At 41.0% G+C, this 27,428-nt stretch overlaps 1 protein-coding gene across 1 annotated transcript in view; it reads right to left on the bottom strand.

The window, feature by feature from the left end:
* Positions 1 to 1,247: 1,247 nt before the first annotated feature.
* LOC121958200 (growth factor receptor-bound protein 10-like) overlaps positions 1,248 to 27,428 on the bottom strand; it is an 81,299-nt gene continuing 55,118 nt past the window's right edge. Inside the window, exons 7-17 of the mRNA XM_088090326.1 lie at positions 26,817 to 26,932; positions 24,540 to 24,614; positions 23,456 to 23,593; positions 22,842 to 22,952; positions 18,872 to 18,970; positions 17,423 to 17,500; positions 14,583 to 14,699; positions 13,955 to 14,021; positions 11,726 to 11,813; positions 11,197 to 11,290; positions 1,248 to 10,007 (exon numbers count right to left, since the gene is read on the bottom strand). Coding sequence (XP_087946452.1) covers positions 9,861 to 10,007; positions 11,197 to 11,290; positions 11,726 to 11,813; positions 13,955 to 14,021; positions 14,583 to 14,699; positions 17,423 to 17,500; positions 18,872 to 18,970; positions 22,842 to 22,952; positions 23,456 to 23,593; positions 24,540 to 24,614; positions 26,817 to 26,932 — 1,130 coding nt within the window. The 3' untranslated portion in view covers positions 1,248 to 9,860. The remainder of the gene's footprint in view (positions 10,008 to 11,196; positions 11,291 to 11,725; positions 11,814 to 13,954; positions 14,022 to 14,582; positions 14,700 to 17,422; positions 17,501 to 18,871; positions 18,971 to 22,841; positions 22,953 to 23,455; positions 23,594 to 24,539; positions 24,615 to 26,816; positions 26,933 to 27,428) is intronic.

Raw genomic sequence — 27,428 nt, 5'->3', positions numbered from 1 at the left:
TTGCAGATGTGGTTCTATTGGCTTCATCAGGCCGTGACCTCCAGCTCTCCCTGGATCGGTTCGCAGCCGAGTGTGAAGCAGCCGGGATGAGAATCAGCACCTCCAAATCCGAGGCTGTGGTTCTCAGCCGGAAAAGGGTGAAGTGCCCTCTCCAGATCGGGGACAAAGTCCTGCCCCAAGTGGAGGAGTTTAAGTACCTTGAGGTCTTGTTCATGAGTGAGGGAAGGATGGAGCGAGATATCGACAGGCGGATCGGTGCAGCATCTGCAGTAATGCGGACTCTGCACCGGTCTGTCGTGGTGAAGAGGGAGCTGAGCCAAAAGGCAAAGCTCTCGATTTACCGGTCGATCTTCGTTCCTACCCTCACCTATGGTCACGAGCTTTGGGTAGTGACCGAAAGAACAAGATCGCGGGTACAAGCGGCTGAAATGAGCTTCCTCTGTAGGGTGGCTGGGCTCTCCCTTAAAGATAGGGTGAGAAGCTCGGTCATCCAGGAGGAGCTCGGAGTAGAGCCGCTGCTCCTCCGTGTTGAGAAGAGCCAGATGAGGTGGCTCGGGCATCTAATTAGGATGCCTCCCGGACGCCTCCCTGGTGAGGTGTTCAGGGCACGTCCCACTGGTAGGAGGCCCGGGGAAGACCTAGGACACGCTGGAGATACTATTTTTTCAGCTGGCCTGGGAACGCCTCGTGACCCCCCGGGAAGAGCTGGATGAAGTGGCCGGGGAGAGGGAAGTCTGGGCTTCCCTGCTTAGGCAGCTGCCCCCACAACCCGACTCCGGATAAGCGGAAGAAAATAGATGGATGGATTGTAATGTTAAGAGAAAAATGAAGAATGACAAGAGCGCAAAATGTGCCAAACAGGGTTAAACTAAATTTATGAGAAATAAAGTCACAGATTAGGACCAGAAAGTCGGGTAAATAAAACCTTCAGAAGATAATGCTGAAGGTTGGAGTTCAGGCCCACTGTTCTGACTGAGCTACTATCAGACTAATCTGATTTCTCACTGATATGTGCGAAAAGTAGTAAACAATACCTGTAAAAATGTAACTAAATGAGCAGTGGTTCATTCTGTCAGGTACAAACATTGGTCAGAATGGACCACTACTTTGCATTAATAATGTTTTTGAAAATGTAAAATGTTATGTAGTTGGGTTGGCAAAAGACCGTCATGATTACAATATCTTACACACCCTCTGAATGCAAAGATGTAGGTTTTGGTAGAATTAAAAAATACCAGGCCAGCCAGTTTTGGTTTATAGCAATGTTGTTTTTTATTCTAATTTCCAATAAACATTGAATATATCAGTCCCTTATTTGTACAAAAATACCTGAACAGGATACAATGTAGATCCAGGAGCCATACAGACAGAATGAAGCAAAGCACATAGGGGTTATCTGAAAAAGTGATTGCGGTTCATTTGCTCTTTTTTGTTTTCTTTCCCTGAAATGTCTGTGACTTCAGCTTATGATGACTTCAACCCAAAAAATAAAACAACACAGAGTCAGTTTCACCTGCATCTTACACTGTGAGTCACCTGTGTGGATGGGACTGCTATGCCATGTTGACCTGATTCCGGATTTCGTTCCAGTAGCTTTTACAGTTACAGCTAACTGTAAATAAGTGCAGTGAGTGGACGGATGGCAACTAAGGACTTGATACTGTTCACAAAAAAGAGGCACCTGCAGCAAGAATAGGCTTAGTTAAAAAAAAATTTAAAAAACTTTGTTATGCACCGTAAAATCAGAGTACATGGACATCATGAAATGCACAACCCTCTTGAGCTACAGCGTATAATTGCACTACTTGTGATGAAAGGTTTACAAAAGCTGCTATAAATTTCCCCAAGGGTAAAGCATTGGTGTGTGCGCCCCTGGTGAGAAACCACTGATGTGTTTACGTGTGTGTAAGGTTAATATCTAGGAATGCACGATATTGGACTTTTTTTTTTTTGCTGATATTCAATACGCCTCATTTAGCTGTTAACTGATACTGATACCAATAAATCAACTCATTCCCCAACTCATTTTCCTGACCATCAAGTCTCTTCTGTAGTGGACTTAAGATCATATTATGCACACTCTGACTGTGATGGCCTACTAGCAGATGGAGACATAAAATACATTTTTTTTCAATGTATGTAATATTAATTTATTGTACGAAATAAGAAAATTAGTTTAACTTAGGATTGATGCTTCAGCATGTCGGATTATTATGATATTTCATGTTAATTGGTCATCTGTATTTGCCAGCGTCGGCCTATACCGATGACATGCCAATATTATCGTGCATCCCTATATCCAAACATTTACTGGAGTGTTTTCTCTTGAAACTGAAGGAAAAGGAGTGGAATGAGATGTGACAGACAGAGAGGAGCATATTCAAAAAATGTTGTTTGAAAACAAAATGGCATCAGAATTGGATGCTGGCAGAGCTGTGGACTCTGTCAGTCTGTCAGCTTATACACACAATGAATGTTCAGGAATTTGACACACGCCAAAAATCCAGTTTGATCTCTTAAAGAAAAAAACAGCTTAATTTAATACTTTATAAACTGTGGTATATTGTTTATATATATTAGGCTTGGGTAGTATTACTGTATAACAGGATGTTTAGAAATCTCAAAGGTATGTTTTTCAATACAGTCATAAACAGGCTCTCCTCTTTCTATTAAACCATTGTATGTAGCGCACAGCACACACCACCAGAGCTCAGCCTCTGGTCTCTACTAACATGCTGCTGTACTAAAAGACACAGTGACACCTAGTGGCAGAGGAAGTTACAGGATACTGTTAGCAGTCGGAGGCCAGCAGGCAGAGAGAGATTGTGGGGAATAATGACGTGTTTCTTACGTCTAACTTTGTGAATTAAGGATTCATTTTGACCAAACCTTAGTTGGTGATTGTTGGAGCAGGGGACTTACTAACTAGATTACTAGCAAGAGTAACCAAGGCAGTTTTATTTTGTTTCTTTAAACTTTGAATAAAGTGTGTTTTAGGACGAGTTAACGAATCAATTAAGCCTCATCAGTCTTCTGTGACTGAGAGAAAGATGAATTCAAAAAGTGTACAGTTGTATTTCTCTGTTTAAGAAGGAAAATAGGTGAGAGAATGTGACTTATCTCAACATTTTGTGGGTTTTTATTATGTATTTATTAGTCTGAAATGCTGAGAGTAAGTAGTGCACTCGCTGTTGGGGTGGGGGGTCGCACTGCATGCTTCTATCATTACATACCATATACTTTGTGAAATTTCAGGAAGGTATTAAGTATTACATACCCGCCAAGCCTAATATATATATATATATATATATATATATATATATATATATATATATATATATATATATATATATATATATATATATATATATATATATATATATATATATATATATATATATACATATATAGACACACACAAAGGTCATTTTGTGGCAAACAAAAGAAAATACACATGTCAATATACACATAATCAAATAATGGAAAAAAGGACTAAATAAATCATTCTTCATTTAACATGGAGTTATGAGCAAAAGCATAACGCCCCATACATAGTGATCTGTGACCTAGGTACAGTGTTAGATCTACGTCTTCCATAGCTTCACATACTTAGAAAACAAATGATACTGTATACTGGTATATTCATATACTTGGGCTTGTGTATAGGATTGCATTGTAGCACAGTGATTAAAAATGGAGGGAGGTGGAGAGGACCCATAGCAATGTGGCTCCGCATCCCTCTGTGACAGACAGGGAAGAACCTCAGCTGAAGACTGGGAATGCTGGGAGACCTCCAGCCAAACACCCCTGTCTCCTTTACATCAACTGCTTAGCTCGACTTTAACCGTCCGACGAGCAACTTCCTGTCTCTAAAAGGCAAGTTATGATAACCAGCAGACTTAGCAATCCTGAATAGTGAATATAACAGTCTGGCCATCCACGTGCACGCGCATGCGCACACACATACACATACACACACATATTCACCACAGGGTCATAGCTTACAGGCTGGACACAGGTGGGAGAGGGGGGCGGGGGTTCAAGCATAATCCAATCCCTGGAGAGAGTCTGCCCTGGCTGACTAGAAAGGCCTGATAAGTGGAGCACAGAGCTGGTGAGACAATCGAGTCACATGACTGGTCAGCTGGCGGCGGCAGTGGCTAGTGATGTCAACAACAGTACTTGGAGAGAGTTTAGAGTTTGGCCCGGCAGGGAGTCCAGTGGCGCCATGCTAACCTTGTTCACCGTGAGTCTGGCACAGGACGGAGAGGAGGTGCAGGTGAGGCTAAGCAGGTGTTATGTCACATGCCTGCAGGATTTTCATTCTCTTATCACACGACAGCAGGAGAGGGCAGGGAGAGACAAAAGCTCTTGTCTTCTCTGGTGTTCTCTCCTGTTTTTGATACCTTTAATGTGCTCCTCTCTTGTGTTTTGGACGATTACAGGGCAGCCTTTTTTTAGAGAGAGAGAGAATCCTCTCAGATGACATGCTAAAGCCAACATGTGTGGCATTTTCATGTGACAATAGCATGTGGAAATAGCTGTTTTTTTATTGCCATATAGGGCACCACAGTTGGGCGTTTTCAAATTTTGGCTTTAAGTTCGACTCGTTCAGAGCTACGGTTACATGCACATCAATAATCCCCTAATATTCCGATTATGACAACATTCTTAATTTGATACAGGTTATATGAACAGCATATTCTGTTTAAATATTACGAATTAGGCCTACCTAATTCCTTAATTTAATTTATGGGATATGCTGGTGTTTTTTGGGTTTTAAAGAGTATTTGTGGGTGGCCTTTTTTTCCTTTATAAGATAGGACGGGTTCAGTGTGAAAGAGGAGAGAAAGGGGAGGACATGCAACAAAGGGCCACAGGTTAGAGTTGTTGAACCTCCAGCGACTGTGGCAAAGATGTAGCGTTGTACATTGTGCGTCTGCTCTACAAGGTGAGCTCCTGGGAGCTTTATTTGGGCATGTATGCAGCCAATTCCGAATGTGTCTCACCTGGGGTTTTGATTGCAGGTTAAGAAACACGGCCTCTTGTCTGTTTATGATTGGCTTTGTGCATTTTCATGGATATGTTGTACACAAACCATCTTGCCAACAGTTTGCAAGACTGGTTTAGCGATGCATGCAAAAGAAAATCCCACATATCTGGTCAGGAGAAACACACCTGCTTTTAAACTCTGTTAGACTTGGATATCAATAGGTTTTTGGATATGCACAAATACCTCAACGCCGACTTTTTGAAAAAGGTAAAAGAACAAAAAGTCTGCCACTGGTAGGAAAATGTGAAAACATCCTATTCTGATGCAAAAACCCAAAATCAAAAGTGGCTCCAGCTGTGTACTTTTCCACATTTTGACATAATAAACAACATGTTAGGGCACGTTATCAGAGTACGCACGGCTGCATGTAAACTGGAATGTTAGTGGAATATTCATTTTTTATTAGACATCAACTGCTTAGCAGAATTATTGTCTTTTTCGGAATAAGGGCAAAAACCAGACTACTTTGTGCATGTAAACGTGTTGAGTTTCTGGCGTTTTTATGTGAATATAGCATATTGAAATAGCAGTTTTTTTTACCACTAGGGGATGCCACAGTTGGACATTTACAAATTAGACACAGAATGGCTGAAAGTTAGACTGTTTAGTGATTAAGTGTCACTATTTTTCTAAGTGCCACCTTTAGTTTACCTGCCTTGCCTCTTTTTCTCTTCATTTTCCAGAATGCTTTTTTACAACCACCAGAAATAGGCATAACTATGCTGTTTTTAATGAAATATTGGTCCAACCACAGAGAACTGAGCTGGCCAGCCAAACTATCCTTTAAAATGCTTTTTTTTGTCCGACCAACAGTCTTTACTTTGACCCTTCGAAACCTGGAGTGACATTACTTTTCTTGTGCTGCTCTCAGATGTCTTTCACAAGTATTTAAGCCCTAAGCCAAATGGTGCAATTTCTTTCAAAAACATGAGGAAAAAGGCAATGAGCAACTTGGTGAGAAAAGTTCCACAAATTTTAAGAAATTACTTTTTTAAAAAAGCTGGGGAAAAAATATTTACGGGAAAAAAAGATAAGGCAAAGCTTGAGAAAAACTATATTTGTAATTATCATCATTACATATTTAAAATTCTGTTAAAATTATTATATATTTTAAAGCACTTGTTGTTGTTTTCCTTATTTTTCCCTTTTTTCTTTTCTTGTTTTGTTTGTTTGTTTGTTGTTGTTTTTTTAACTAATTTTCTTGTACTTTTCATTGTCTTCGCCCCATGTTTTTGAAAGAAATCAAGACAATTTTTTTCAAGTGTCAAAGGGTCAAAAGTAAAATTAGGAAAAACAGCAAATGCTCACATTTGAGAGGCTGGAAGCTTCATATTTTTGACATTTTTGCTTCAAAACAGATTACTTAATATTCAAATAGTTCCTGATGTATTTTGTGTGAAATAATCAATGCATCAGTTTGGAAAAAAAAGGACAAACACTAGATGACAACAAGCCTGATGATTACAAGGCATTCTGGTCTATTGAGGCTACTGCTGGTGTGGAAATGGCTTCTTCTACTTCTATAGACATGAATTTCATGTTTGATTGTTGTGGCTGTTCAAGAAAGACATCTTCACTGTTAGACAGTGTACCACGGCCTGATTTTCACCACTGATGCTACCAAACTCCCATGTAGCTGCTGGAGATATCTGGCCATGATGTCATATTTTAACCAGTTATCAGCAAAAACATGATAAATACAGCAGCACCCACCAAAACAACAGGCCCAGCAATGTGAGGCCGCATTACCAGGATCTGCTTTCAGAATTGTGTTCAAGTTGATTTTTACTTTTGAAAAACAGTTTGACATTTTGGGAAACTGCGACTTAGATGAGAAGACTGATACCACTGTCATGTATATGGCTTAGCTGATTTGACACCATGAGAGAGCCCAGGTAACATGCTTGTAAAAATGAGAATGACAATGATAGAGAAGAATTCCTCATTGCAAAATGACCATTTGTATATCAGAATTTATGATGAAAACTTTGTTAGCCCTGCATGACTCCAAGGTGAACAGAGAATCCCCACAAAAACCTAACTAACCAAACAAACAAACAAAAAAAACCAAACATTTGTCATGAATTGTGGTAATCTAATCAGGGTCCACATTTTACAACAGCAAAAATATATCAAAACATCTGTTTACAAACTCTCACACAACAAATGTTGTGTAATCCAAGTCTCATTTATCTAGCTGTTTGCACATTACCTCACAAACACATGCACTTTAATTTTTTTCTACACAAAACAAAAAAGAAATATATATATATATATATATATATATATATATATATATATATATATATATATATATATATATATATATATATATATAAATGTCAAAACAATAAATGTATGTACTGTCTTCAAAATCCTAAAGTGAACCTCTTGTCATTTTAACTATAACTTTTCTTACTTTTGTTTTAATTTTGTTGACCTTTTCTGTTTGGTACTGTTTTTATGTATTCATTTATTTTCTTTCAATGCTTTGTTTGTGTGTGTATTATCCTGCTAATGATATGTTCTGGTCACATTGTATGTTAAAAGCTCAAAATAAAGACCATTAATATATATATATATATATATATATATATATATATATATATATATATATATAGTCCCTGTTTAGTCTACTTCAGTTCATCAAGATGGTTTGCCTTTTTGGATTCTCTATTTACTGTGGAGGCATGCAAGAAAACAAAAAAATCACAAGGTGAGTAATTGATATACAAATGGTCATTTTGCAGGTTAAGCATTCCTTTAAGGATAACACATTAAAGTCAAAGAATTATTAGTATTGTGGTCTGCACTGTAATTATGAAGCTAATATACAGCCAGCAGCTGTTTAGCTTAACTTAGCTGAGCTTAGCTGAGTGTAGTGTGGCTTAGGAAATCATGTCAAGCACATTAGCCCAGGTTAAAACACAAAACTGTTTTCACGAATTAAAACGTGTTCATAAATTAGCTTTAGAGGTGCTGGTAGGTGGATTTTGTTCTAGCTGTTTCTCCTGTTTCCAGTCTTTATGCTAAGCTGGGCTAATCAGCCGCCAGCCGTAGCTTCAAATTCAGTGTACAGACATGACAGTGGTATCAGCCTGGACATCTAACTCCAGGCCACAAAGTTCCAAAAATGTTTAACTATCCATTTATGATGACCTTTCACACTTTTGATGTCACTCCATCCATTTGAAATTTGAAATCTGTTACTGTATGTGCATTATGATATAGCTTCAATTTCATACACAAGGATCACAACTTTCACTTAAGGCGAATGGATCTCGTTCTACCGTGTGTGGTTGCACAATCAGTCGAGTTCACAATTCAAGTCATTTGATCAATTCAAACAAACAAAAAGAAAAACGTTACGGGAGTGCTTTTGTTGATTTGTCTTTTGTGGAGTGAGGGAACAGTGGTCAGGATCCGAACACGCCCGCCCCAACCCATCGATGTCAAATCAATCATCAACATGTGCAAGCAGTGAGCTCAGAAACAGACTAAGGGAAAGAAAATGATATTCAAAGACAAATTCACCGACAGATGTAACCCTTTCGATTTCAAAAAATGGTAAAAGCTTGGGGGTGGACGCACTTCTATTTAACTGTCTTCCTCCTCTTCCTCATGGTACTGAGACGCACATTTGTTTTGACAAAAGCGTGGCTGTGTTGCTTCAAGCCACACAGAGGTCTCCAAACCTTCCTGAAAGGCACTGCATAATCAGCCCTGACTCTCATTGCTGCCACGCCACTGTAATCCAATCACAACTGGTAGAAATTCACATGCATGCTTTTCAGAAGGGGGGTGGAGGAGGAGGAGGACGAACAGAGAGCAGGCAGCTTCATTTAGCTAGAGGGGTCAGCTGTCGTCTGTCTGCCCGGGAGTGCAAAACTAGATCTGCATTGAATCAACAGTAATAAAACAGCATTAAAATGACATCAAGTAATCAACTCTACAAGAGAGGCTCGCTCCAGCCTTCCTCATAAACATTCCTCTGTCCTTTCAGCAAACCCTTGCCACTGCTCTGCTCATTTCGCCTTCAGCTACTTCTTTCTTCTCTCCTGACATTACTTCGAGCTTCTGTGGAGGAGGAGAGGTGGGAATCGGGGTTGCACCAAGGGATTGTGGGACAGGACACGGCAAAGAGGCCGCATCAAGTCCGCTGGGGTGTCGGGGTGTGGAGGGGCAGGGTGTCAGCTTATCCAGACTGGACTGCACAGGTTGAGAAAACTTCTGGATCAAGTTTGATAAGACCCAGAGAGGTTCCCGTCCATCCCTGATGATCGATGAGGAAGTCAGAAGGGTGGCGCTCCCCGCCCACCTCGGGAGCGAAGGGGCGAGGGTGGGGCGGGCACCACAGCTTATCAGGCCTGGAGGATGAGGGAGGTTGGGGGGGACGGTTGAAGGGTGAGGGATTATGAGGGAGGGATCCATCCGAGAGACCCGCAGCACTCCTGCTGAACAGACCTTAGCTGTCTTGTGTTTTTATTTGGTCTCTCTCCAGGGTCAGTGACAAAACTGAGTCTCCATGACAACATTGCAGGAGCTGGACAACAGCTGGGAACGCAATCTGCAACGCTCGAATCGTCCTAATGGGTCCCACTCGAACATCCAAGCAGAGGTATGGCGGATATAAGCACTGGCGTGCTGGGGAAATCAAACCGCCAATGCCGGCTGAGTCGCTCACATCCCCATAACTCAGCTCTCTCTATCTCCTCAACCTCATTGCCTTGGTGAGGGAGGGGCGGGGTGGGGTACTCTGGGTGGGAGGTGTGCAAAAGGGGGTGGCAGGTGTTGGGGGTGTGAAGTGTCACAAGGCCACGGCGGTGCAGGGGTGTTTGAGCTTGCAGGGCAGCACTCCTCTGTTGAGCTGGTAAAACTCGACCAGGTGGATAAGATCAGTGAACTTGGTGGCGCCGTCGTCGAGGCTGAAGAACACCTGGCCGTCCTCCTCGCACTTCACACCAGAGCCAGAGGGAGGAGACAGGACAGTTAGCCATCATAAGACATGTGTACTTTAATCCCCAGAAGCTACTGTGACATCATGTGACATGATCAGACAGGTGACAGCACAGCAAATATATGTGATGTTATGTCATTTTTTTAGACAGCGACAGTGCACAATAAAACATTAATCTTATATAAATATATATAATATTATAATGTGGCTTTGAAAACACATATAACATTTAACAAATTTAAACATGTTTTTAAAAACAACATATTGAAGAATTATGAGCTGGTAGTAAGTTATGATACATAATAGGCAGGCTGCTTTTGATAGTGGGACTTTGTTTTCTGTATTAATGTGTTTATATGTTCTGTGATGTGTGTGTGTGTGTGTGTGTGTGTGTGTGTGTGTGTGTGTGTGTGTGTGTGTGTGTGTGTTTGTTCAGAGTGATCTGTTCTTGTTTTTCCCAAATCCTGTTTGATTAGATAAAGGTGTGTATGGTGAATATGTGTATGTATGTGTATGTATGTGCATATCTGTATATATGAGCGTATGTATGTACTGTATATGTATATATGTGTGTATGTATGGATGTGTGTATATGTATGTATGTGTGTGCGTATATTTAAGGATATGTCTGTCTATATGTATGTGTGTGTGCCATTGCAACCCTCTTTGTGGTTAAAAGTGGAATTGAAGCTTCAAAGACAGAAATCAAGCACTTTTTTTTCATTCTTTCACAACAGTTAAAATCAATCTGAAAACTGTACATGGGCATTGACAACTGTCATAGGTAGAGACTGACTGACTGTTCTAGAGATGTTGTGTATGTTTGGACAGACGGACAAACTGAAAACAAAATAACTCTGGCTAGAAATTTAACCCAAGCAGTGGAATGAAAAAAATAAAAAAATAAAAAATACATTTTTAAAATCCGTCAGGTAAGTAGTTCACTGGAGAGCTCTTCAGTGGGCAGTTTCTCTCTGGGATTCCCCAGAACTGTCCGCTCTGAAAACGTCTAGAGTATGTTGTAATATGAATGCACTGGACCTTTGAGCCATTTCAAATCGTAAAAAGGCATGGTATGCTTTGAAAAATGGCTGGCAGTGACTGTAGCAGGCCAGATGAGTCTTGTAGGTTTATCCGATGAGATTAAGCTGCATCTCAGAGCTTTTAGACAAGTAATGTGACTAACCGGTAGGATCTGGAAGTGCTTGATCTTCTGGTGGTGGCACAAGGTGAGCACGAATGCCTTGGGATTACTCTGACTGTCCCGCAACAGGAATAACCTGACACACAGAACATTTAGGAGAAATGATAAAAACTGCTTCATGAAATAAATATATATCACACATGTAACTTGGTGAGTTTTATATGATATGATTATATTGCATGAATTAAGGGAACTGACTCTTAAAGAACCATATCTTAATCCACTGGGTAAAGGCTAAAATGTGCTACTGTCATGCCAAAAAACTGTTGTTAGAGTCCCAACATTGTGGATATGTAAGCTATTCTAGACAGCAGTGATGTCTTTATTTTTTTCACATTTCTTATTCATAGACTTCCAGTTTGGCAAGAAAATCTTCATTTAACTAGCGTTTTTTTCTGGAGCTTTCAACTGTATTTCACAAGAGCAAAAGTTAACATGAGATAACATCACATCAAACTAAAAATCCTGAGCGAGCCTCCCAAACTTTTCACACGAATTGAGTAGTTCTTACCCGTCTACTTGGCCTTGCTGGATGATCATTTTATGGGCTTCCTCTCTCATGATGCGGCCATGAAACCATACCTGCGTCCTGTGGATCACTGAGAGACATCTCCAACTTAGTGTTTGAGCATTTTCTGATATTCGTATATTCATAACCACTTTACATCTGTGTATTCACCAGCGCTGGGCAAGCAAACATGACACCCCAAAATATATATTCAAGGGCCCTATTTAAACAATGTATATTGCATAATCTAAAGTGCAGGTGCATTGTGTCAGATTTGACTTTGAGGGCTGTTTTCTGCTAAGGCTGATGCAGGAAGAGTAGTGAAGTCACTGAAACAAATATTGTGGAACATTTAGGGGCCATTTACACGGCAACAATTCTTGCATGTAACGTTTCACTTTAGTTGCAATTTGGCCTTTCGTTCACACGACAACAGTGTTTTGGGGGCCTGAAAACATAATTTCTTGAAACCAGGTTCCAGAGTGTAATCTTTTGGAAATACAACCCCTTCTGTTGCTGTGTAAGCTGGCAGCGTGCAGATCCTGTGAGAACGGTGACATCACAGCTGCACTTTAAGCAAGTGTGGTGTTCTTCTGCGGTTTGTCATTACAAAGTTGCACCGCCAACTACTTGGCCTGGCATGCATACTACAGCGTTTTTGGTTGTTTTTGCGGATCCGTGTACAAGAGGATCATTCTCACAATGTTATCATATGAATGCAGAGGAAAGACTTTTTTGTTTTTAGCAGGGCCTTCTCACCTAAATGTGACCTTAAACAGCAAAACTGAAAACTGTAGTTATAAACTTGAAAGAGCATCTCTGTTAATGTGAAGTTGGACAGCAGCTATGCAGCCCTGCTCTGCTATATTCATATTTTACAAATAACCCATCCGCACGTCCCTGTATGTGTATCAAGCAGAGTGTGTGTGTGCTGTGAATCCATCTATGTAGTCGCATTTTACTATCTGGATAATGCACTCTTCAGCTCTGAAATCTGGGGTACTTGGCTTGATTTCTTTCAAATAATGGCAAGAAGGAAATAAGCAACTTAAAATAACAAAAAAAAGCAAAAAATTGTAAAAAAAAAATAAAAAAATAAATAATAATAATAATTGAGAAAATTAGCTAAAAATTAGCAATTAGATTTTTAACAAAAGGAAATGACATGGAAAAAAAACTACTACGAACTACGAAAATTATAATAATTCTATAAAAATAAATAATATATAATTAAGATCATTTTAAATATATTCTCTGGGAATTTTTCACTAGCTTTAAAAAAAAATCTAAAACAAACTTTTTTTTCACAATTTGCAGGACATTTCTTGCCACATTACTCATTGCCTTTTTTTGAAAGGTTTAAATACTTGTGACAGGCAAATGCAGCACAAGAAAACGTATGTCTATCCAGTTTTCAAAGGGTTAAATAGCAGAAAGAAAATACTGCACAATTCGGACTTTAGAGCAGGGTTTTTTGTAAATGGTGCAATAACTTTCTGCTGCATCAAGATAGCAATGCATCTACAATTTACCTGAACACACTTTTTTTTACTTACAGGCTGAAGCTACCAGTGAGAGTTGCACTGTGCTGCCACTTTGCTCTGGGTGTAATGCAGAGCCCAAAGACTAACCTTTTATACACAGAAATAAAGGTATAGGGCCACTATGAAGTCCCTTCTTTATGCCTCCTTTGCACTTTTACACAGAACCAAACAACGGCAGCATCATGCTGCTCTCGTGTGTGATTTTAGACAGCATGCCGGCATCGCAGAACAAAAAGAGGCATAATGATTAACACTATAGTGTTGGCGTCGAGTGAGACATGTAACATACACAACGGCAGCAATTTATAAATAATATCAGTGATCTAACGCCTCAATCATGATCATTTACCTTCTCTGTTATAGGCGACTGATCTTGCCCCCTGCTTGGAGGGGAAGGAGCTCCCAAATCTAATTTTTTTTTGCCAATGTGCAGGCATTTGCAGTTGCAGTGCTTTTAATTCAAAGTAACTTCTAACAGCTTCTAACTTCTTTTTAAATCTCCCGCAGTGGGTTGCACTTATAAATAATTGTCAAAACGTCACACCCGCCCCATCAGCAATGGCCCTATCCTGTTGGCTGTCCCTTTTACATAGACCTCAATTTGGCCGTAAAGGTGAGACCATTCTGTCCCTACATTCCAAGATTGTTGAATTATGTTGTATTTGTTAATGGTCTGAAGTGGGAGTACCTGTGCTCAGAGAGGACGGGTGCAGTGGACTGGGACTGCCCAGGACATTCATACGCTGGCTCCGTTTCTATGTGGAAGAAAGGGCACATATTCAGCATTTACTTAAAGATAACAACATATTCCCTGTGACTTATCAGACCTCCATGGTATACTCCACTAAGCTAAAACAGTAATTTGAACCATGTTATTTTTGGTGGATTCTTTTCAGTACTAACATATAATGCATTACAGTCATCTATATCCCAAAAAAAATTAAGCAGCTGCTTTCTGCTGTAGCCTCATCAGAGCTGTGATCTCGGCAACAGATAAGATGAGCTGCTGGACACTTGAATTTACTAGGAAGAGTGATGCAGGGGAAAGATTACTTGGTTTAAAATGGAAATAGCTTCTGCACAATGAAAATGTTCAAAGATTTGAGCAGAAGAAAAAGCTGTGAGCTCCAGTGACTTGTAACAAAACAGACAATGGGGAGATTATGGACTAATACATAACCCAGAGAAAGTTAATCATATAGTGACATTTTAACAGTGTGGGATCTTTTGTGTTGCTCACATCCAACTGGACCTTAAATCTTTTCATGTTTGGTTTCAAATGTCTTCTACTTCCCATGCCTCATCCCCTTCCTTACCCTCCAGCTCTGTCCCTCCTCCAGGGCAGCGCTCTGGGCCTCGACAGGGTTGTCGATGACACGTCCGGTCCGCCCAGAGAAGTCCATGGCAACCAGGGAATTCTCGGATACACTCCGCTGTTAAGAGGCAGGGAAGGGGGGGGGGTGGGGGTGCACAAGGAGCATGGGGTGGTGATGGGTGGGGTGGGGGTAGACAAGGGTCAGAGGTCAAACAAGCCAGACGCACTCACTGGGGCATGACAAATCCTGTCTGCACACAGACCCACTTCAGTCAATCCACAAATGCCCCTCTAAGGAAAAGCACCAACCTCTCCTGGCTCTCCCCTTTTCTTCTGAGTCATTACTAAGGCCTTTTTCCCTCCACTGAAAATAAATCAACCATCATGCTTCAATCTGAGCAATCACCAGAATTTGCAGGATATAGAACATAAGATTAATACATTTTCAGTACAAACCTTTTCTGCAACCCCAATTCCAAAAGAAGTAGTGATGTTGTTTAAAACATAATGAAAACAGAATGCAAAGATATGCAAATCTTTTGTGACCTATATTCAATTGAATACAGTACAGAGACAAGATATTTAATGTTCAAACTGCTAAATTTTATGTTTAAGAAAAAAAAAACGCCAATTCTGAATTTGATGCCTGCAAATGTGCAAAAATGTTTGGGTAGGGGGATGTTTACCTCTGTGTGACATCACCTTTTCTTTTAACAACACTCAGCAAGTGTTTGGGCATTGAAGGCACAAATCATTGCACTTTTAAAGGTGAAATTCCTTCACTAGGTTTCTCTTGTTGTATTTTGCATTTCATAATGCTCCACACATGTTGAATGGGAGTCAGGTTTGGACTGCAGACAGGTCAGTCTAGTAGCTGCACTCTTTACAAAGCCACTCTTGGAACAGCAGAAAGTGTCTCATTATCTTGCTGGAATAAGCAGGGACGTCCCTGTAAAAGATGTCATCTGGATGGCAGCATATGTTGCTCCAAAACCCGAATGTACTTTGCAGCATTTATGGTGCCTTCACAGATGTGAAGTTACCCATGATGCCATGGGCACTAACACCACCCCTCATAGCATCAGCACTACTGGCTTTGAGCTTTGAGCTGGTAACAATCTGGACGGTTCTTTTTTTCCCCTTTTCTTTTTTAGCCCGGAGGACACAATGTCCATAATTTCCAAAAACAATTTAAAACATGGACCCTTCAGACCACAGCACACTTTTCTACTTTGTGTCAGTCCGTCTCAGATGAGCTTGGGTCCAGAGAAGTCTGCAGTGTTTCTAGATGTTGTTGATATCTGGCTTTCACTTTGCATGGTAGAGTCTGAACTTGAGTTTGTAGATGCAGAGATGAACTGAGTTTACTTACAATGGTTTTCCAAAATGTTCCTAAACCCATGAAGTAAAATCCTTTATTCAGTCATGTTGGCTTTTAATGCAGTGCAGCCTGAGGGGTCAAAGGTCATGGACATTGAGAATTGGTTTTCAGTCTTGCCCCTTACATTCAGAGATTTCTCAGAATTCTCTGAATCTTTTGATATTATGGATTGTTGATGGTGAAATTGATTAATTCTTTGCAGTTGTGCTTTGAGAAATGTTGTTCCTGTTGGACTGTTTGGCCCCACAGTTTTTCACAAAGTGGTGACCATCACACCATCTTTGCTTGTAAGCAACTGAGCCTTTCAAGGATGACACTTTGATACCCAGTGATGATAGTTTACTTTCTACCAGTTAATCTGTTTACCTGTAGAATGTTCCAGGCGTTTTTTGAACATCCTACAACTTTCTCAGTCTTTCTTGCCCCTGTCCCAGCTGTTTTGGAATGTGTTGCAGGCATCAAATAAGAAAGAGGGCTTAACTACAAAAAGAAACAAGAACAAAAAAACCCAAACAATACCATAAAGTTGATCAATTTGGACATTAAATGTCTTGTGTTTGCACCGCATTCAATTAAATATAGGTCAATGCAAATTGTTGCATTCTGTTTTTATTTACCTTTAAAACAATGTCCAGTTGGAACTGGTTTGGAATTGGGGTTGTTTGTTCAAGTGTTTGCTTTTCTGATGTTTGGTTTTAATTAGTTATTTGATTCTTTAAAAAAAGATTAACGTCATGATTAACAGCTCTGTGTGCCATCAGTGCATCAGTGTGCTTGCGATCAATGTCGCTGCTTGCTAGTTGTGTGTATGGGCGGGAACAGAGACTGCTAGTTTGCAGACTCTGGCCCCAAATGAGGTCATTAGCACAAGATGACAACTGCTGTATGCGGGATATTTTGGCTTCAGTGTAGTATAGTTGTAGGGATTGAAGACATGTTGTCCATCTTTATATACAGTCTATCTCCCAACATAAAACACCTCCTGCTGTCAACTGATTAATCTCAGTGCAACACAACATACAAGTATGCAGGTTTTTTTCCCTGATGTGTGCAGCATTTTACCACTGCTTGTGTGTGAGCATTATGTAAACTCTTTGAAATAACTCTGGGATAGGATGTTATGTGTCGGATGTACTTTCGTTATAGAATGCTGTTTGTGACCTGAGTCTAGACCATAAGCCTTTCACTACAATAAGAGGTACTTTCGTCGCCTCATTAACTAAAGGTCAACAGCAGCAATTACCATTTAGATCGAAATTCATTTCAGCATTTAACAAATCCGTCTTATGCAAAATGGAAAAATGATCCAGCCCATGGTGTTAGACGGCATGGCACAGGGTAACCACCGAGTGATTCTAATTCACCATCAGCTCATTCATGAGTCAATATGGATTGGTGTTGGTAGACAGGGGGGTTAGAGAGGGGTTGGAAAAAGGTGATGTCACAGAGCAGATACTCACCACAGGAGCAGAGAAGGGTGAGAGGTTAGATTTCCTCTGCTGGGGACCATTGTAGCTCTGATAAAGTACTATCCCATACTGTGAGGACACAAGAGGAGAGACGAGATCAACTGAAGTTCTCAAGTTCTCACAAATCATGTTAACACTTAAAGAAAAGGCAATTTAACCATTAACTGACTACTGGTTGGATGCCAAGCAACAGTTTATGGCAAAGTTGTGTTAACTGTGGATTTAAAGGGATAATTCTGATTTTTTGAAGTGTGGTCGTATGGGGTACTTATCCATAACCAGTATATTACAAACAGTACATGTCAGTCAGCATGTCCCCAGTTTGGAGAAGCAGGCTGGAGTTCGACATGGAAGTTAAACAATCTGCTGCTGTGCAGGGCTTAGCAACAAAACAAGTGTTGGCTGTATTGACAATATTTTGACTACTTTACCTTGATGTCAGGCAGTTATTTTCAACAATACAACAATACAATGTTATATCGCTCTCTTCAAAGCCAGACTCCAGTGAAAAAAACAGCCATTTAAAATTGCTGAACACAGGAGCTGCTGGTCTCTTCTGCTGCTAACAGTTTTCTTGTGGTATTGTGTGACTTTGGTGTTTAAAAGAGCTAGTTTGGATTTACCAAAGTCACACAATAACACAGAAAAACTGTTTGAAGCAGCAGAAGAGACCAGCAGCTGTGTTCAGCGATGTTAAACGGCCATCCAAGCAGAGGCAGACCAGCAGTTTTTTGATAAGCAAGCTAAAATTACTGTTTTTGTCAATGAAGTCTGGTGTTTTTGACAAGAGCTTAGATGGGAACTGAGTTACCCCATTTTTGGACAATCAGCTTTACCAATAAAAGCTACAAATCAGTGGAACACTCTGCCTGACGATGTCAGGTGCTGCAGCTCTATCAGGATTTTCAAAAACCACTTTGAAAAGGCGGTTAAAAGCTGCTCACCTCTGTACTCACTGACCTTGAAATTTAGACTTTATGACTGTTTTTTAATTTGACAAGCATCCACTTGTACTGTGCAACTGAGTGTAGCTTTTGTATTGTGTGTGATGTGCTTTTTTGTGTAATTTTACATCATTTTGTCTGTCTTGTGTCTTCTTCTTTATATCATGTGCTATTGTGTCTATTGTTTGTCTTCTGTGTGTTTTCCTTTTTCTTTTTTTTGGTACAACTTTATATTATGATGTCATTGTGATGTATCTTTGTTCTGACCTGCCAAGGGGCTGCAGATGAAAATTAGGTCAAAGCTATAATCTGGTACAGTGCATTAAATGGTAACATTTATGTTTTGAACTGTAAATGGTCTCTTTTAATAAACAAATAATAAAAAATACTGTAGGTAATACACTGACTATGAGTAAGAACCCCATACAATACCATTTTCAAAAATGCAAGCTATCCCTTTAACTACGATAAGACCATATGAAAGTAAAGGAAGTACTTTGAGCAGTCTGAAGGCGGTCATCCAGCACGTCCGGCTCTGTTCGTCCTCTGCACACAGCATCTTCAGCTCCTTACAGTCACTCCTCACTTTGCTGGGCTGTGAACAGAAGACACAGTGGGACATTAAATCACCATGAACATGAAGGGCCCTTTTTGTGATTTCTGGCACTCCAGTGTTCAGCATATAGAGACCCTCATATCTGACATGGCGGGCCAAGACTAAAGTACCAACCCACAGTGTCATGTTGTGTAACACAGGTTTGTACCTCAGTCATTGCAAAGTCTGGCAAAGTACTTTGTGTAGTACTACATTATTAACAATCAAATATGTTACATATATAATACTTTTAGATTTTGGTTTGAATTTAAGTCTTGACTCTTGTGCACCTTTCCTGCATCGAAAGGTGCCTAGCTACCTGCCTGAGTCTCTAATTTACTACCCGCCATCCTGTAACCTGAGCTCCTCTAATGAGTTAGCTGTTCCCCTGTCAAGGCTGAAGACTGAGGGTGTGCTAACACTATGAGCAACAAAACAACAGGCTACAAGTTATTTTTCATGGAAGCCAGTGACATGAAGCTACAAACCAACACCCGACACTTGTTGCTTCAGACCGGAGTGACACAATACAAGTAAAAGCTGAGCAGGCCTCATGGTGGTGAACCGTATCACCACACAAAAAAAGCATACATCTACTGCTAGCTCACTAGCACAACTTAGCTAGCTAAGGTTACAGCTCAGCCGAGGAGGACAACATTCATGTTTACATCTTGCGCTAGCGCGAGCCTCTCGTCCATGAGTAGACACTTCCTTCTTCGCGATGATACGGTTGGTGTAAAGATCAGTAGAAAGAAAATAGTTCCTATATGAAACTGCTCACCACAAGTTCTGTGGGTTATCTTTAGTAACCAGGTCATGATTTCTGCAGAGAGACCTTACTGATGAGTTCCATTATACTGTAGAGAAGGAAGACATCTCTACTGCAGGTATCTCCAACACCCGGCAACTCACACCAAAACTATCTAGACTGATAAACAGCGCTAAAGGTAAGAGGAAAATATGTATGTTTGATTTTGGAGTTAACTGTCCCTTTAAAAATAGTTTATGTAATAGTGAAAATTATGGAATCTCTTAAAATGCAAAATCTAGCTTGTTGTCATCTACATAAATCTACAGTGATAAAAAATGTCATAGTTCTTCTCATTCTCCAAACACAACAGTTGAAGCCCCCTGAAGTCAGACAAGAGCATTATTTGTAAGACTATAAACTTATTATTTTCTTCCTTGGTACCAAATGACACTTCTGACGATCAATAAAATACATTTTATTGTGCCCTCTAGATTTTAATCAATGCAAAAAGAAATATATTAATGTCCTACTAGAAAGGACCACAGCAGCATCACAACACAGACTCTCTCCTTCCCCTCCATTAGTAACATCAGGACATTGGACATGCTGCTCTTAGATTCAACCCCTACTGATAAATTAATTCATGTCACCATAGCAACAATCCAGCCACCCCCAGCCGCCAAGTAAAATCCTTTACCCAATCCTGCACTGTCACCCCCGCTGACAGCATCTGACACGCCAGTGTGTGTGTATGTGTGTGTGTGTGTGTGTTTGTGCACGTGTGTGTAATAGAGAGGTGAGGGGGTTAGGCAGGCCAGATTCCCTGTACCATCCCGGCTTATCCCAGTGGGCTTATCCCAGATCAGCAGGTGACCCACCACAGATTACTCCTGGAGTGGGACACACAGTGCTGAGTGTGTGTTTGAACCCCCGCTGGGCAGTTTTAACCTTTGTGTCCTCTGACACACACAAGATACAATATACTATGCTGAGGGTAAGCAGGTGCATCAGTTAAAGGGATAGTTCCGTTGTTTTGAAGTGGGGTTGTATGAGGTACTTATCCATTAGAAAGTATATATCAAACAGTAGATGTGAGTCAGCACATTCCCACTTTGGAGAAGCAGGCGGGAGTCTGACATGGAACCTAATAAATGTTCTGCTGTGGGGGAGTCAGCAACAAAATGTGTTTGCGATTTCCAACAGGAAAATTAAGCCGTTATATCTCTCTCCATCAAGAAAAAACTGTGATTTAACATCACTGAACACAGGAGCTGCTCGGCTAACGCTGCCTCAGTTGGTTAGTTAATGTTTATTGTGTGCCATTGGCCTATGAAAGGGTTTGTTCGAATTAACAAGGTCACAACATTACACAAACTAACTAACTGATGGTGATAACTAACTGATAGACCAGCAGCTCCGGTGTTCAGCGAGCTAAAATTTGTGTTTTTGTCAATGGAGTCTGGTAGCTTTGATAAGAGCACAGATGGGGAACTGAAGCTGTAACAGCTTTCCTGTGGGAACAGACTCTCTGACAGAGTGGCAAAGCAGTGAAAATACTCTCAATGTAACAAACACTTAAACTGATAGTGAATTTTTTGGTGGGACTTTTTTAGGTGTGTGGACATTGGGGGCAGTGCCTCTGGACTGGCAGACCGGGGTGGTGGTCCCTCTTTTTAAGAAGGGGGACCGGAGGGTGTGTTCCAGCTACAGGGGGATCATACTCCTCAGCCTCCCTGGTAGGGTCTATTCAGTGGTACTAGAGAGGAGGGTCCGCCGGACAGTCGAGCCCCGGATTCAGGAGGAGCAATGCGGTTTTCGCCCCGGTCGTGGAACTGTGGACCAGCTCTGGACCCTTGGCAGGGTCCTTGAGGGTGCATGGGAGTTTGCCCAACCAGTCCAAATGTGCTTTGTGGACTTGGAGAAGGCATTCGACCGTGTCCCTCGGGGAGTCCTGTGGGGGGTTCTCCGGGAATATGGGATATGGGTTTCGGACCCCCTGATAAGGGCCAACCGTTCACTGTATGACCGGTGCCAGAGCTTGGTCTGCATTGCCGGCAGTAAGTTGGACTCGGTCATCCAGGTGGGGCTTGGAGTAGAGCCGCTGCTCCTCCGTGTTGAGAAGAGCCAGATGAAGTGGCTTGGGCATCTAATTAGGATGCCTCCCGGAAGCCTCCCTGGTGAGGTGTTCACGGCACGTCCCACTGGTAGGAGGCCCCGGGGTAGACCCAGGACACGCTGGAGAGACTATGTCTCTCGGCTGGCCTGGGAACGCCTCGGGATCCCCTGGGAAGAGCTGGACGAAGTGGCCGGGGAGAGGGAAGATTGGGCTTCCCTGCTTAGGCAGCTGCCCCCGCGACCCAACTCCGGATAAGCGGAAGAAAATGGATGGATGGATGGGTGGATGAACTTTTTTAGGTGGCTAAACTATATCTTGTTGCTGAACCGCATACAATGTAGTACAGTGTTTAGCTTCTGTGTCTGACTCCAGCCTGCTTCTCCAAACCGGCATCTACTGTATATAATACACTGACTATGAATAAATACCCCATGCAAACCTTCTTTTAAAAAACTCAACTATCCCTTTACGATCACATAACAGACAGTCATCTTGAAGAGGTGAGGAGTAAGGCAGACTAAAGTTAACAAATCAAAGCTGCTGCACCAAGCTATAGTGAAGACACAGATATCATATTAAACAAGATGACCAAAGGCATCCATTGGTACCAATCATTACATGCTATCTTGGGAAGGGAGTGTAATAACGCTCCAAAGCTGCACTAAATTTTGGCGAGGGAGAGCGTGGCATTAGGTGCTGTTCATTATTAATGAGAGGGTAGAGGGTGGTGCAAAACGGGTGAGGCACTTTAAATAATGTTTTGAAACACTGGTAAGAGAGTAATGTGTTTGACTTGGCTTAGGGGAGGGAGTTGTTGTATTTTGAATTCAAAACTCACAACTGGGTTTCAAAGGTATGTTTTCTTTAAAAAAAATCCCATTAATTCCAATTTCATCATAGAAACTGTGAAATGTGTGTATTCTTTGTACCAGGGGTACTGAGGGCCAGTCCTCAGCAATGGATTAATTGAATTTCTGGGGTTTCAGCGTTTGTGTGTGTGTTACCTTGATGCAGAACTGATAGTCTGTGGGAGCGTTGTGGAGTTTTCTGCCAGTAATGATGGTGAAGATGTTACTGTCCTCCAGATCTGACAGCAGCTGCAGGTGTCTGGGCTCCTGTTTCGTTGTGAGAGAGGCAGAGGGACAGGGATGTCAGCAACAGAACCAAGAAAAGAATTATGGACTGCTTTATTATAACCCAGGTGGCCACAAAGACCTGGTCCGACATCTGTCTGAACTTGTCATGGTGGAAGAAATGAGTCGGGCAGCATCTGGTCGCCCGAGACTTGGGATGAATGATGCCCCAGAATCGGACCAAATAAAGTGGCCCAATTCCAGCGACCATCACTGCCATCACTGGGCTGTTATGAACGACCTGGCCCATCATCAGCCCTGGTTGCCAGACTTTTTTATTTTGCAAATACAAAATTAAGATATGAGGTTTTTTGTTCAATTAAGATTTTCCTAGATGATATATCAAACTGTAACTGTTACCAGCGCAAATAAGATTAGCAGCTAAACTACTTTACAAAAAACTTTAATCAAAATGACAACCGAGGCCTAAACCATCCCCACCGATTTGGTCTCCCTCATACAGTCCCTCAACAGTAACTCATCACCTTGGATGTTCCTTTAGTAGAGTAGTAGAGGCCGGAGCGTCTCAGGAACATGTAGAGTTTCTTCCAGGACCTGCGTCCGGACTCTTTCACATATAGATAGCCCTGGATCTCTGGACAGCTGCTGGAGTTCAGAAAGTTCTGCAAAAAAATGCACAGACAGCATCTGTTGGGAACACTGCTGCACAGGAACTCAGTGTACCAAAACACAAATGTTTGTGTTTTGTCCTGGAAACTGCATGTCCACAAATGATTAAAAAATGATTGTGTTTGGAGATCCTGCGGCAGGTTCTTGTCTAAATTCCAAAAAATCTGGCAGTAACAACACTGGGTGAATGTAATTAGCAGATTTCAGGAACTGTGTGTGTGCATACATATTTTTGGACTGCCAGATGTCTTCACAAAGATAAAAATCCTCGAGTGTCAGAGCATTTTGCTGCTTTCACTCATTTTTTTCAGGGGGGACTACTTAAGAGTCAGGATTTAGGCTAAGGATTATAATTCGATTTAGGACTAATTCAGTGTTTAAGTTAAGGGTTAATCCTTTAAAACCTAGAGTGACATTACTTTTCTTGTTCTGCTTTTAGATGCTTTTCACAAATATTTAAACCCTTGAAACCTGAGCACATTGTTGCGATTTCTTTGAAAAACATGGTAAAAAGGCAATAAGCAACTTGGTGAGAAATGTTCCACAAACTGCAAGAAATTAGTAGATTTCTTTTTAAAAAGTTAGACAAAAATGCCCTGTTAAAAAATGAAAAAAGCTAGAGAAAAATTATATTCAAAATTATCAAAATTATACATTAAAATGATATTACAAAATTAGTAGAATTTTAGGCATTTTTTAAAGGTCATTTGTTTTTGTGTTTGTTATTTTACTTTCTTTAAAAAATATATCATTTCCAGGTATTTTTCGTGTGCTTTTCACTAATTTCTTGAACATTTTTGGCTCATTTCTTTTTTCTTTGCTCATTGCCATGTTTTTGAAAGAAATCAAGCCAGGTTTCGAAAGGTAAAATAATGGCTCAGTTCCTTACAAGTGTGCCAACTGAGATGTGTGTGACCCTTTGCTGAGTTATTGCCTCACCTGTAAGAGCTGTGACTGAGGGATGGAGCCATCAGACTCCTGACACCAAGCTACCATCTGCTCTGGAAAAAAGTTCTGGATGGAAAAACACAGAGAGAGACAATAAGTGTGTGTGTGTATGTGTGTGTGTGTGTGTGTTAGAGATAGATAGAGATAGAGATAGATAGATAGAGAGAGAGAGAGAGAGAGAGAGAGAGGCACTAGAAACTACTTAGTGCATATGCAAGCTCCAAGTGGGGTAGTGTTTCTCTATGCAGAATACGTCTCAGCGTGTCTGTGTGTGTGCGTGTGCATGTGTGTGTCAGAGGAGCACAAGGACTAAGAGACAAAGCGGTGGGGGCGAGAGAGGTAGATAAAGAGAGGGAGAGAGACATGGCACTCCAGCCTGGGAGTAGATGCAGTATGATCTCACCCGCTGATGTAATCCCCTTTAGCCAGCAGCAGCGCTACTCTTAGCGTGATTGACAGGCCGCGGCCAGCACTCTGGTGTTTTACTGTGCTCATTACCACAGAGCTGAGGTCACCTGCTGGCTCTGACACACACCTAAATCACCACAGCAATAATGTCACCGTATCCCCAGCCAGCACGCAACAGCAGAGCCCCATGCTGAGTCCACATCAGCAAAAGATGCCACGCACACCGGCTAACGCTGACTCGCTGGCTGTCAGAGGCAGCTCTGTGTCCTTAAAGTGATGGGCAGCTCTTATATTTGGGCTCACGCTCTCATCCAAACAGACTTGAAATGAATGCAAAAGTAAAGTTGGAAGAAGACAGAAAAGGATAAACCCGCCAAACATGTTTATATTCAGAGATGACACATAGAGAGCCTTGTGTATTTTGGTAGACTGATATATGAGAGGGGATAAATTGAAGAATTGAGGTCAATTTACAGTACGACACAATAGGGCTGGGCAATATAGCTTGAAAATATGATATTTTCAAGCTATATCGCGATACACGATATCTATTTATCACCAATGGTGCTTTTATTTTGAAGGACCTGGGGGGTATACCTCAAAGCGATAACAGTGGCGATATTAGTCTGTTGAGTCTAAAGCCAAGTTTCCTGTACTATGAAGGTGTCTCTCTTTAAACCTGGCAAGATCACTATGGTAACTTATGTGGCAAACTGAACCTGGTTGGGAGGAGGTTATGTTCTTAGTTTTCGGCTTGAAATCATCTGAAAAGCGTCTTTCACATCTTCTTTGAGGGGGCATCACTCTATAATCAGTCAGCATATGAGCCGAAAACATTATAAATACACTTGATACAACTTGTGGAGCAGTAATGTTACTTGAATGCCTCCTAACCAAGCTATGCAGTTACAATATTGCTCAATGCATTGCAAGCTTTTTTTCCCTCACAGCACCCTTTAGTTTATCTGTGATGCAGAAAATCTGAGACAGAATATTATTTACATTATTCATCTAGTTGTGACTCTCACTGAACTACTGAATGTGACTGTGTGTCTGTGTCTGACGGTGTTTTCCACTTAGTTTTCCACAGTGGCTCTACAAAAAGCTTCTTTAAAACCACACATATACATTAACAGATCACTATATAGTTTTAAATATATAGTTAATTTGAGTCATTCTTTCACCATTCTAAGACTTGCAAATTTGTCCCCAGTAATGAGTCCTAAAACCCACATACAATTTTGACATGTCGAAGTGAAAGTGACATTGTTGTTTTTGTTTCTTTATAAAGTGCTACAACATGTATTTTCTGTCACACTACAGACAGACACTAGTGTGTTAAACATCAAGCCCGTCATGCCTCCTGTAAATGCAGGATGCTGCGAGTGTATAACCACACACAGGAGTAGAATGATGCTGCTGTTGTTTGGTCCTGTATAAAAGTGCAGGGGCGGTATAAAGGGGGGACTTTGTTGTGGCCCTTAGCGCCACCTCTGTGTTAAAGTGGCAAATGAAGATTATGAGTGAAAAGGGATTTTTTCAGTGCTACAGAGGGTTTACCTGGCCACTTAGAATAAATACTACTTAGAAAACACTAAGCAGTTTGTGTAACTTTTGGCTCAAAGCAACCAAATATAAAGGTTTGGAATGTTAGCATGAAATGTTAGCTATCAGCAGCTCCAATCCAAAAATATCAAGGCTGGAAAATCAGCTGAACCCCAGCTCTGTGTGTGTGTGTGTGTGTGTGTGTGTGTGTGTGTGTGTGTGTGTGTGTGTGTGTGTGTGTGTGTGTGTGTGTGTGTGTGCATGCTAAACCAAGGGAGTCCCAGAAATGACTCTTTCGGGATGCAAGACACTCACCAGGGGGCTCCTGAAGAATTCATATTTGGCATAGTTCTTCCTGAAGAGGAATTTACTGTCGCTGCTCATGGAGGCTTGAACCTGAACCACCAGCTCGTGGTCCTCCAGGCATCGCTCTGTATGAGGACACAGAAAGACAGACAGAAAGCTTTGGTCACCTCAGAGGTGTTATGTTGTCCTCAGGGATGAAACTAGAGGCAAACTGATTTTAAAATCAGTGAAAACTGCTTTAGCACCTACTCGTTTTGTTTTTCCAAACAATTTTAATATTTAATATGACTGACAGTAACTATAATTTCACTCTTCATTGTTCTTTTATTTTATTTAAAGCCACTCTCTCCCTCTTCATGTTTCTCTTCTCTTTTGAATATTGAAAGCATATTCAGTGGTGCCCTTGTGCCCTTACAGTAAAATGTTTTTAACAGTGTCCTCTAGCAGCAGCAAACACAACAAGTTTTTTTTGAGTTTCTAGAACAATAAGAAACACCTGTAAAGTATAACTTTTTTAAACAAAATCTGGGTATTTTTCAGTGGAAACTCAGTGTATAAATTGGAAAGAATGAGTGTTCCACACTGAGAAAACAGAGTTTACTACCCTTAAAGATTTTTGGA

The sequence above is a fragment of the Plectropomus leopardus genome, chromosome 17, assembly GCF_026936395.1.
Source record: "Plectropomus leopardus strain MGB_pleo_1.0 chromosome 17, ASM2693639v1, whole genome shotgun sequence".
Lineage (NCBI taxonomy): Eukaryota > Metazoa > Chordata > Actinopteri > Perciformes > Serranidae > Plectropomus > Plectropomus leopardus.
This window is presented reverse-complemented; position numbering and strand designations above follow the sequence as displayed.